The sequence below is a fragment of the Pseudorasbora parva genome, chromosome 7 (genome assembly GCF_024679245.1).
Source record: "Pseudorasbora parva isolate DD20220531a chromosome 7, ASM2467924v1, whole genome shotgun sequence".
NCBI classification, from domain to species: Eukaryota; Metazoa; Chordata; class Actinopteri; order Cypriniformes; family Gobionidae; genus Pseudorasbora; species Pseudorasbora parva.
Genome location: NC_090178.1, coordinates 2,772,049 through 2,784,156, shown reverse-complemented (window position 1 = coordinate 2,784,156; position 12,108 = coordinate 2,772,049). Strand labels below are relative to the sequence as shown.

Sequence of the window (12,108 nt, the reverse complement as noted above, 5' to 3'; positions counted from 1 at the left end):
CAAACACCAATCACAACACACTGCTCCAGCCGACCAATCAGAGGGGCTTCATAGAGACAGGAACTAAAGAGAGTTACTGACAGAATGGGAAGAGAGGAGCCGCAACAATGACAAAGACTCACCCGTGTCATATCCTTTAGGTAAATTAGAGATAAAGTCATCTGCATTGGCCAGCTTGGCAGCAGCGAGTATTTCTTCCTCCGAAGCATTTTCTTTGCCATATCCAATGTTTTCCCGCACAGACCGAGCGAACAGAACCGGCTCCTGTGACACCACACTAATCTGAGAGGGTGGAAATCAAACCAGGTCAGCAAACAAAGAATACTCTTTTATTTATATTCACTTAGATGGAGCTATTAGTATGATTACCTTCTCGTGCAGGTATTGGTCCTTGTAGTCCAGCAGTGGCTTCTGGTCCAATAAAATCTGCCCATTTTGAGGCTGGTAAAATCTCTCCAGCAAACTCACAATAGTTGTTTTTCCAGAACCTGACGGACCCACTAGAGCTGTGATCTGGCCTGGCTTCAGCTCCAGAGAAACTGTCTGGAAGTACCAAACAACACATGTATCAATCCAATGTACAGTAGTGGCCAAACGTGATGTCCAGCCGATGAAAAACTGACAAAAATGTGTTTGTTCGTTTTTTTTTTTTTTTATATATTATTCTTAGGTGACAGGAACAGAAGAGGGTTTTTATTGCAATACTCTTTCTTTATTTCACTTAAAAGACTTGAAAACCCTTTAAAACTTTACTTAAAAAAACCTTTTACACATCCCCAGTGTATTGTATAATATAAAATAAATATACAAAAAGATTTACAGTGGAAGCTCAGAGATGTACATCAGCATTTAAGTATGAAATTGAATGAATAAATGTAGGCTTAAATAAAAACTACATATCCTTCATTATTACACGGCTCTGTGAAATACTTGATTCTGATTGGTCAATCGCTCATTCCAGCGGTGTGTTATTTCCAGATAACACACACCGCTCATCCGGGTACTACGAGTTATCTTGACCGGTTCTACTTCTGTGCTTAACGCTGGCGCCATCTTGTGGCTTAACCAGCCGTGGGTTACAATGGAAGACTTCAAGGCAGGTTTCCTTTATAACGTTTTAAATATGGATATTTTTCTTACACAAACGCATCGATTGGAATCAGAAGGCTCTATTAACCCATCGGAGTCGTGTGGAGCACGTTATTTGACGGACAGCTGCATTTTTTATGGACTTCAAAAACAGCCACAACTACTGCTGGGATTAACGTTAGCCTGGACTTTTTAAATATAACTCTGATTGTATTTGTCTGACAGAAGAATGTCATAAACACCTATAATGACTTGAGGGTGAGTAAATCATAGGCTTGGGTTCATTTTTGGCTGAACTAACCCTTTCAGCATTCATTTTTAACATTTAGCAGCAATAGATAAAGGCTTAAAGCAGGTTGGAACTGTTTTCCTTTGCGGAAGTTTTGCGTAAGAGCTAATAAAATATTTAATCTCAAGACAATATTTTGTGTCTAATTTATTTGAGACTAGTAGCCGTGTAATAAGCGGGATAATGTCCACCCAGCCGGTTGTTATCGCAGAATAAACCCCTTCAGAGAGACGCTCCGCTTCGCCTCGGGGTCCTGATCACTCTGAAGGGGTTTATTCTGCGATAACAACCGGCTGGGTGGACATTATCCCTTACATATACAACATTGATTAAAAGCTACTTTATTAAAGGTGTTTTTTATTATTATTATTAAAATAATTTTGGAGGTGAACTGTCCCTTTAAGGACAGTGTGTTCATAGACTCCGCTGCTGTCAATTAAAGAGCTGCTCGCATCTCATAGACGCACGCAATTTTACTTTCACTTGAGACATAATCAAATGCGTTTATATGTTAACCTTGTGTGTGTTTGTCAGTATTAGCGCAGTAAGACTGTCCAGTAATCACGTGTGTTTGACAGACGTTTAGTGCGCGCGCTCAACGCAAAACGAGAATGAAATGTTTAACCGGCGAGGCTTTAAAACGCGGCTAACACCCGCTAACTTTAGTGCATATGATTGGGTATTTGCTCATATCAGCGCGTAGACTCACAGGCACACTCAGAAAGAGCCGAAATAAACTGAGAGAAATATTTAAAACGGAGAGAAATGGAAATAATGAATAAAATGCAAAACCGAAAACACTGCAATTCATCAGCACGTATTGAACCGTGAATGCCGTACCAAACGGTTCAATATTATATTGAGTATTGTGGCATCCCTAATGAACACATGCAAAAACGAGAGAGAACCGATTAAATACTAATAACTGATTATGTTGGCCAATGCATGCTTTTTGTTTTTTTTGTTTTTTGCATTGTAAAATAAAACCTGTAGCTGTAGTTTGCCTTTTTTTTGCCCAAATTATGTTATCAGAAAAATATCTTAACCAAGGGTTTTGTTGTTCCTTTATATTTAACATATTTAAAATAAATATATTATATATTTTTAAGAACTGGTAGGGTCATTTAAAAATCCCCTCCAATCACTTTAGGCCACTTATGTAAAATATTATATTTATAAGTGTATAAATTAGTGCTGTAAAATCAATATATCGCGATTAATCACACCTAACATAAAAATGTTTGTGTTTAAATAATATACGCTTGTATATACACCAATCAGGCATAACATTATGATCACCTTTCAAATATTGTGCAGGTCCCCCTTTTGCTGCCAAAACAGCCCTGACCCATCTAGGCATGGACTCCACTTAGCAGCAGATTCTTTAAGTCCTGTAAGCAGCTCCATTCGCAAACAAACTGAGCTGCTCTGTGTATTCTGACAGCTTTCTATCAGAACCAGCATTAACTTCTGGAGCAGTTTGAGCTCCAGTAGCTCGTCTGTTTGATCGGACCCCCCGGGCCAGCCTTCGCTCCCCACGTGCATCAATGAGCCTTGGCCGCCCATGACCCTGTGGCCGGTTCTCCACTGGTCCTTCCTTGGAGCACTTTTGATAGATACTGACCACTGCAGACCGGGAACAGCCCACAAGAGCTGCAGTTTTGGAGATGCTCTGACCCAGTCATCTAGCCGTCACAATCTGGCCAAACTCGCTCAAATCCTTACGCTTGCCCATTTGTCCTGCTTCACAACTCTGAGGACAAAATGTTCACTTGCTCCCTAATATATCCCACCCACTAACAGGTGATGAAGAGATCATCAGTGTTATTCACTTCACCGGTCATTATGTTATGCCTGATCGGTGTATATACACATACATTTTTATATTAACAAACTTTTATGTTAGATGTGATTTATTGTGATCATTTTCTATGAAGCATAATTTATTATTGCTTTCTTTTTATTTTGTGAAATATAATAGGAGCTTTTTAATGCATACCTTCAGCACGTCTGTGTCCGGCCGCTTCGGGTAAGCAAAGGTGATATTTTTGAAGCACACGTGTCCTTTTAGAGCTCGAGGAGCGAGAGATCCGTCTGGAGGAACATCAGGCTTTCGGTCCACGTACTCGAAGATCTTTTCTGACGCGCCGACCGCCTTCTTCACATGCGGCCAGTATGACATCAGTACCTGTGACAGAAGCGGCAGAAGAAAACATGGCTCATGGATTCTCACGGAAAAGTCGACAAAGCTATGCTGAAGGGCATTCCTGAAGTTTATCACCTCCATAGCTGATGTGAACTGAAGCTCATACAGCACAAAGGACACCAGATCACCACTACTGACATCACTTCCTGTCACAAGCCGACCTCCATAGTATAGTATACTGACCTTCAAAGCAAGACTGGACATCTGAAAAAATGCACATATGATTTCAAACACTGGCTTCGGGATGCATTTTAAATGTAGTGTGTATTTTTGTATATAGACTGCAAAATAAAAACGGAAAATGTACTGGTAATTGTATTATCTCTGTATTTTACGAAAATTTCTGTTAACCCTTAAAACACAAACTAATGCAATGTGTAATTAAAAATACAGGTAAACCCAAAAAAACAATACAGAAAATTCCTTCATATTTATACCGTACATTGTGTCCTATTTTTATGGACTTTTTTTACAGTGTATATATTTGTGATCCTGGAGCACAATAGCAGTCCTGCGTCTCACGGCTATATTTTGTGGCAATAGCCAACAATACATTGTAAGGGTCAAAATGATCCATTTTTCTTTTATGCCAAAAATCATTGGGATATTAAGATCATGTTCCATGAAGATATTTTGTAAATGTCCTACCGTAAATATATCAAGAATGTATTATTAGTAGTAATATGCATTGCTAATGACTTCATCTGGACACCTTTAAAGGAGATTTTCTCAATATTTAGATTTTTTTTTTGCACCCTCATATTCCAGATTTTCAAATATTGTCATAATCATAACAAACCACACATCAACGATGCTTATTTATTCAGCTTTCAGATTATGTAACTCTCAAATCAACCCTTATGACTGGTTTTGTGGTCCAGGGTCACATTTGTGTATATATTCTGCTACACTCTGGGTAAAAAACAACCCAATGCTGGACTAACAAATAATGGACTAACCCAGCAATTGGGTTGTTTTAACCCAGCGATTGGGTTGTCTTAAGCAAATATTTAACCCAACCGCAGGGTTAAAACAACCCAATTGCTGGGTTAGTCCATATTTGACCCAACATTGGATTAAAACAACCCAGCATTTTTTACAGTGTACATTATCTTAATAGTGTGCACCCAGAATGCATAGAATAGTGAAGTATACCAACAAAACTCACACTATTGGTCCACGTTGAGGCAGCATAAGCAGCGGCTTCCACTTTGTTGAGGGCGTACGTGCCCTCTAAGCACTTGCTGTACCTCTCGGTTTCTCCATCCTCATTAGCAAAGCTCCGGACGGTCTTCATGGAGGAGAACGTTTCCGTCGCAACGTCATTGGCCTTCGCCAGAGATTCCTGCACTTGAGCAGAAAGTTTCTGAGGGAGAAAACATTATCACACATCAACACAAGTGAACTTGACAAACTAGAGGAAAACACAATGTGCATATCTTTCTAATAAAATACTAACATTAGGACAAAGAAATTAGGTTAGGGGCCTATTGCACAAAACTAGGATAAAGGATTAAGCCAGGATATTTATTATTTATATTTAGTACACCGCTGTCGTGTAAACGTACCCTGAAGGCACGAAGAATGATAACGAAAGATAACTGTATATTAGCTAAATTGAGCCAGGATCACCAAGATATCCAAGCTTATTACACGGCTCTGTGAAATACTTGATTCTGATTGGTCAATCGCGCATTCCAGCGGTATGTTATTTCCAGATAACACACACCGCTCATCCGGGTACTACGAGTTATCTTGACCGGTTCTACTTCTGTGCTTAACGCTGGCGCCATCTTGTGGCTTAAACAGCCGTGGCTACAATGGAAGACTTCAAGGCAGGTTTCCTTTATAACGTTTTAAATATGGATATTTTTCTGACACAAACGCATCGATTGGAATCAGAAGGCTCTATTAACCCATCGGAGTCGTGTGGAGCACGTTATTTGACGGACAGCTGCATTTTTTATGGACTTCAAACACAGCCACAACTACTGCTGGGATTAACGTTAGCCTGGACTTTTTAAATATAACTCTGATTGTATTTGTCTGACAGAAGAATGTCATAAACACCTATAATGACTTGAGGGTGAGTAAATCAGAGGCTTGGTTTCATTTTTAGGTGAACGAACCCTTTCAGCATTCATTCTCAACATTTAGCAGCAATAGATAAAGGCTTAAAGCAGGTTGGAACTGTTTTCCTTTTGCGGAAGCTTTGCGTTAGAGCTTTTGTGTCAAATAATTATTTATTTGAGACTAGTAGCCGTGTAATAAGCGGGATAATGTCCACCCAGCCGGTTGTTATCGCAGAATAAACCCCTTCAGAGTGACGCTCCGCTTCGCCTCGGGGTCCTGTCAGGGTTCTAACCTGGCAGCTCTGTCTGTTTTGTCTTTGTTTAATGTTTCTATGTTTGTGTTGTGTCTTAGTGTTTGGATCTGTCTCTCTCTGTGTTTGTCATGTGTTCCTCTATTTTTCCTGTTTTCCACTTTTATTTTCTCAGTTCAGTCTTTTTATAGAGATTGGTTTTTTATTTTTCTTCGTTTTCTAGCTCCAGTTATTATTTTAATTTAGTCATAGTTCTTAGTTTGTCTGTTTCTTGTTGTCTTGTCTAGAGTCTTGTCGTGTGTGTGTCCTGTGTTGTTTTCTGTCCAGTTTTTTTTCCCTGGCCGCTGTCTCCACTGCCTGTCAGCCAAGACTCCTGCTTCTGTGAGAACATCAAGCCTCAGGTTCCTGCCTGGATTGGTCCAACACCGCCCTGCCTGGTGTTGCCTCCCAAGCTGTCGTGAAGTTCACTGGCTGCCTGGACTGGTCTCAGTGGTCATCCTCCCCTGCCCGTCATCGTCGTGTCTTTCCCCTGCCCTGGTGTTTGGACTGTCACTCATCCACTACCCTCTTGTGTCTTGTTGATCTGTCTTATTAATAAACTGTCCTTGTTGTTCACTCTGCATCTGGGTCCTCCACCTCTGATCCCTGACAGGTCCTGATCACTCTGAAGTGGTTTATTCTGCGATAACAACCGGCTGGGTGGACATTATCCCTTACTTAATCCCTTATCCTAGTTTTGTGCAATAGGCCCCTGATCTCAAAATCATTATGCAATTTTTGCGCTGCAAAAAATGCTCTTCTTACTTAGTAATTTTGTCTTGTTTCTAGTCAAAATATATACAATTCTTAAATCAAGATGCATTTACTAGATAAGTTAAACAACATTAGATATTTTTTCTTGTTTTGTTGAAAACAATATCAAAATGAAGTGAGTTTTTGCTTTAAAAAAAGCACAATTATCTGCCAATGGGATGAGAAAAATAATCTTGTTTCTGATTGAAATAAGATTATTTTTCTCACCCCATTGGCAGATAATTTTGCTTGTTTTAAGCAAAAACTCACTTCATTTTGATATTTTACCCCAGAAAACAAGCAAAAATAGCTTATGTCATTTTACTTATCTAGTAAATGCATCTTGATTTAAGAATTGTATATATTTTGACTAGAAACAAGACAAAATTACTAAGTAAGAAGAGCATTTTTTGCAGTGTGTGCATGATTGATTTACTTTTTTTCACAACTATGCAATATGCTGACAAAATATTAATAATAATAATATTTTTAAAAAGGCCGGTACTTTTTCACTTTTGGCCACTACTGTATGTGACTGTGTTAATGTCAGTGTTACCTGGTAGAACTGGCCAGAAAACTCTGGGATGATCCAGATAATGGGAAGGCCGAGCGCGGTGAAGAAGGACAATCTGAGGGAGAGCAGCATCATGGAGCCAAACAGGAAGAAGACACGCATGCAGTACCACATAAGCAGACTCAACTTCTCACTCAGAGACTCGCTCATGGTGTTGGTGTCAGTGGTGATGCGAGATACGATGTCGCCTGGACAGGAAACAGGTAAAAGCAAGAGCATGAGTTAAACAGAAAGAGCAGCAACCCACAAGATAATGCTCATAAACCAGCACCAATGCAATATGTTTGCAGTTTTACCTGTGGACGCTTTATCGAAGAACGCAATATCCTGTTTCAGCACCGACTGGAAGACGAGCGCTTGGATGGACGTGTGTATTCGGCTCATGGTGATGTTGTAGATGAGGTCACACACAAACTCACACACGGCGCTGCAGAAAACGGGATGATTTAAATGCATTTACATGTTTTAGAGAGAAGCAATTCAATTGACTGATAGACAACTACTCTGTAAGTGTTTGTAACTTTTCTCATTTGATTGTTTGTTCATTTGTTGTTGGATAAGTGTGTCTGTGTAGTGCTGAGCTGTGTATTATTAGTTTTGGTATATTCTCTGGGTGTGTGTGGGAGTTAGCATTTGTTGAGTTAGCATTTGTTTGGTCATTGCCACGTTGGAAGGGAGTTTGTTGGGGGCGTGGCCAGCGAGGTATTAAAAGCCTTGTGTGTTTGAAACATTTTGGCTAGAGAGAAGCAATTCAATTGACTGATAGACAACTACTCTGTAAGTGTTTGTAACTTTTCTCATTTGATTGTTTGTTCATTTGTTGTTGGATAAGTGTGTCTGTGTAGTGCTGAGCTGTGTATTATTAGTTTTGGTATATTCTCTGGGTGTGTGTGGGAGTTAGCATTTGTTGAGTTAGCATTTGTTTGGTCATTGCCACGTTGGGAAGCGAGTTTGTTGGGGGCGTTCCCAGCTGCTTTCAATAACGATACTCAAGTGAGTATAAATAGCGTGATAGTCCGCGGCAGCGGAAGCGGCAGTGTGAAGCCCTCCTTGTGTGAAGACCGACGAGTGTAAAGACTTCAACTCTTCCCTGTGCAACTCCTCGCGAGCAAGGACCCCGGCAAGGCACTTGAGTATCATCTTCCTTTTCATTATTTGTGTTCGGCTCTAATTCCTATCTGGCCTTTTCACCATGTGCTTTCAAATCTCAACTATAACTACTAGCACTCGTAAATCACGCTCCGTACGCACGAGACGCCGTAATCCTAATAATTTGCGCTATATCCTAACATCCTCTGCTACTTTACTCTTTATTCCAATTGGTCTCTGGAATTGCCAGTCGGCTGTAAACAAAGCAGACTTTATTTCATCTATTGGGACTCATTCTCAGCTTAGCCTCATGGCCCTAACCGAGACCTGGATCAAACCAGAGGACGCTGCCACTCCTGCAGCACTCTCAAGCAATTATACTTTTTCACACACTCCTCGGCCTATTGGGAGGGGTGGGGGTACTGGTTTGCTTATCTCAAATGATTGGAAATTTGATCCATTACCGTCTCTACCGGCCAATTCATTTGAATCGCACTCAATCACTATTACTCACCCTGTTAAAATCCATGTGGTAGTGGTCTATCGTCCTCCAGGTCACCTCGGTAACTTTGTGGAGGAGTTGGATGTGGTACTTTCTAGCTTCCCTGAGGATGGCACTCCACTGATTCTGCTTGGCGACTTCAACATCCATCTTGATAAACACCTAGCTGCAGACTTCAGCACTCTACTGACTTCATTTGACCTTAAGTTAGTATCTACTACGGCTACTCACAGATCAGGTAACCAATTAGACCTGGTCTACACACGCAACTGCTCCACAGACAACACTTTAGTTACTCCATTACACACCTCAGACCACTTTCTCATCACTCTTAACCTCATACTGACTCCAGATACAAAACATACTCCTACACAGATTACCTTTCGGCGTAATCTACGCTCACTCTCTCCCTCTCGCCTATCCACTATGGTTTCATCTTCACTCCCTCCACCTGCTCAGTTCTCAGCACTGGACACTAACAGTGCTCCTGACACTCTTTGCTCCACTCTAACATCCTCCTTAGACAGTTTTTGCCCCCTTTCATCCAGACCAGCCCGCCCCACCCCATCTGCCCCCTGGCTGTCTGAAGTTCTCCGTGAACATCGCTCTGGACTCAGGGCGGCAGAGAGGAAATGGCAGAAATCTAAAAACAATACTGACCTTGCCTTTTATCAGTCTCTTCTCTCTTCTTTCTCTACAAATGTCTCCACTGCTAAAACAACATACTACCACAACAAAATCAACAATTGCTCTGACTCTCGCCAACTCTTTAAAACATTCTCCTCTCTCCTTTGTCCACCTCCTCCCCCTCCTTCATCAACTCTTACAGCTGATGACTTTGCATCATTTTTCACCAACAAAACAGCTCTCATTAGCAAACAGTTCTCCTCATCACTAACTGACACGCACATCTCAACAACTAACACGAACACGCTTCCATCCTTCTCTCCACTCTCTGAGGCAGAAATTTCTAAACTCATCCTTTCCAATCACCCTACTACCTGTCCACTTGATCCTATTCCCACTCACCTCCTTCAGGCTATTTCTTCTTCAATCACTCCTGCACTCACTCACATTGTCAACACTTCTCTTCACACGGGAACCTTTCCCACAGCATTTAAGCAGGCTCGGGTAACCCCACTGCTTAAGAAGCCCTCTCTGAATCCAGCACTTTTAGAAAACTACCGACCGGTATCCCTTCTGCCTTTCATTGCAAAGACCCTTGAGCGAGTTGTGTTCAATCAACTCTCTAAGTTTCTTGAAAGGGACAACCTCCTAGACAACAACCAATCCGGCTTCAAAAGCGGTCATTCGACTGAGACGGCCTTGCTCTCGGTAACTGAGGCACTGAGACTGGCAAAAGCAGCTTCCAAATCCTCAGTGCTCATTCTGCTGGATCTGTCTGCTGCTTTTGACACAGTTAACCACCAGATCCTCCTGTCAACACTTAAGAGGACGGGGATCTCAGGATCTGCTCTCCAGTGGTTCAGGTCTTACCTCTCTGGTAGGTCCTACAGGGTGTCATGGAGAGGTGTAGTGTCTAAGTCACATCATCTAGCTACTGGGGTTCCACAGGGCTCAGTCCTTGGACCACTTCTCTTCTCCATCTACATGTCATCATTAGGTTCTGTCATTCAGAAACACGGCTTCTCCTATCACTGCTATGCTGATGACACTCAACTCTACTTCTCATTTCAACCAGATGATCCTACAGTCAGTGTTCGTATCGCTGCCTGTCTGACAGACATTTCTGACTGGATGAAAGAGCATCATCTTAAACTCAATCTTGCAAAGACAGAATTACTTGTTTTCTCAACCAACCCAGCACTTCATCAAAATTTCTCCATTCAGCTTGGTTCATCGACCATAACTCCATCAAGGACAGCAAGAAACCTTGGAGTTGTGATTGATGACCAGTTAAACTTCACTGACCACATTACTGCAACAGCCCGGTCCTGCAGATTTGCTTTATACAACATTAGAAAGATTAGACCCTTCCTATCAGAACAGGCTGCACAACTCCTGGTTCAAGCTCTTGTTCTCTCCAGACTGGATTATTGTAATGCTCTTCTGGCTGGGCTTCCAGCATGCACTATCAAACCCTTGCAGCTGATCCAGAATGCAGCGGCGAGAGTGGTCTTTAATGAGCCGAAGAGAGCGCATGTTACGCCTCTCTTCATCAAACTGCACTGGTTGCCAATGGCTGCTCGCATCAAATTCAAGGCACTAGTTATCGCCTACAAAACAACCTCTGGCTCGGCACCAATATACCTAAATTCACTTGCTCAGACTTACACACCCTCCAGAAGCTTGCGTTCTGCGAACGAGCGGCGCCTCGTGGTTCCATCCCAAAGAGGCATGAAATCGCTCTCACGGACATTTTCCTGGACCGTTCCTACCTGGTGGAATGACCTGCCGATCTCAATTCGTGCTGCCGAGTCTGTAGCCATTCTTAAAAAACATCTTAAGACACATCTTTTCCATTTGCACTTGACCAAAACAGAATAGCACTTACTGATCACCACAGCAACGACCAAAAGCGTACACTCCGGGATCATATCTACGTCTCTCATCCGGATTTGCGCCTTCAGGCAGGTATGTTACATAGTAATCATAACTATCAGAATCCAGTGTTCTGTATATTGCGTACGTGAGTTTTTGTTGTAGATGGCTATTGCTGCGCGTTTAGCTAGAATACAAAACCAACCCATTGGGCCACTGAATCTGCATTAACGACAACAGCTGGGGCAACAGCCTTAGTCCTAATGGGTTGTAGCTATCTTAGCTATCTAAATCCAGTGTTCGGCACTGTGCGGACGTGAGTTTTTGTTGTAGATGTCTGTCTTTTTAAAAAAAAAAAAAAAAAAAAAAAAATTGTGTATTGTGCTAATTAATTGAGATTTCTTACAGCTCTTACAGGTTTTTGGCCTTGTCTGTTCCGTTGCTTCTATTACTCTCCCCTTTTTTGTAAGTCGCTTTGGATAAAAGCGTCTGCTAAATGATTAAATGTAAAATGTAAATGTAAATGTTTGAGTCTCTTCTGCTCGCAAGGCTGCATTTATTTGATCAAAAATACAGTAAAAATAGTGAAGAAATATTCCAGTGTAAATCAGCTGTTCTCTATGTAAATTCAAACCTGATTCCAAAAAAGTTGGGACACTGTAAACATTGTGAATAAAAAAGGAATGCAATAATTTACAAATCTCATAAACTTATATTTTATTCACAATAGAATATAGATAAC

General features: G+C 41.3%; 1 protein-coding gene across 3 annotated transcripts in view; it reads right to left on the bottom strand.

The window, feature by feature from the left end:
• Positions 1–12,108, bottom strand: part of tap1 (transporter 1, ATP-binding cassette, sub-family B (MDR/TAP)) — a 33,219-nt gene that overhangs the window by 7,064 nt on the left and 14,047 nt on the right. For all 3 annotated transcript variants that reach the window (XM_067447768.1, XM_067447767.1, XM_067447766.1), the window contains 7 exons: positions 7,570–7,700; positions 7,256–7,461; positions 4,753–4,950; positions 3,660–3,788; positions 3,378–3,566; positions 370–543; positions 123–282 (listed from right to left, as the gene is read on the bottom strand). In XM_067447768.1, the coding sequence (XP_067303869.1) occupies positions 123–282; positions 370–543; positions 3,378–3,566; positions 3,660–3,788; positions 4,753–4,950; positions 7,256–7,461; positions 7,570–7,700 (1,187 nt within the window). The remainder of the gene's footprint in view (positions 1–122; positions 283–369; positions 544–3,377; positions 3,567–3,659; positions 3,789–4,752; positions 4,951–7,255; positions 7,462–7,569; positions 7,701–12,108) is intronic.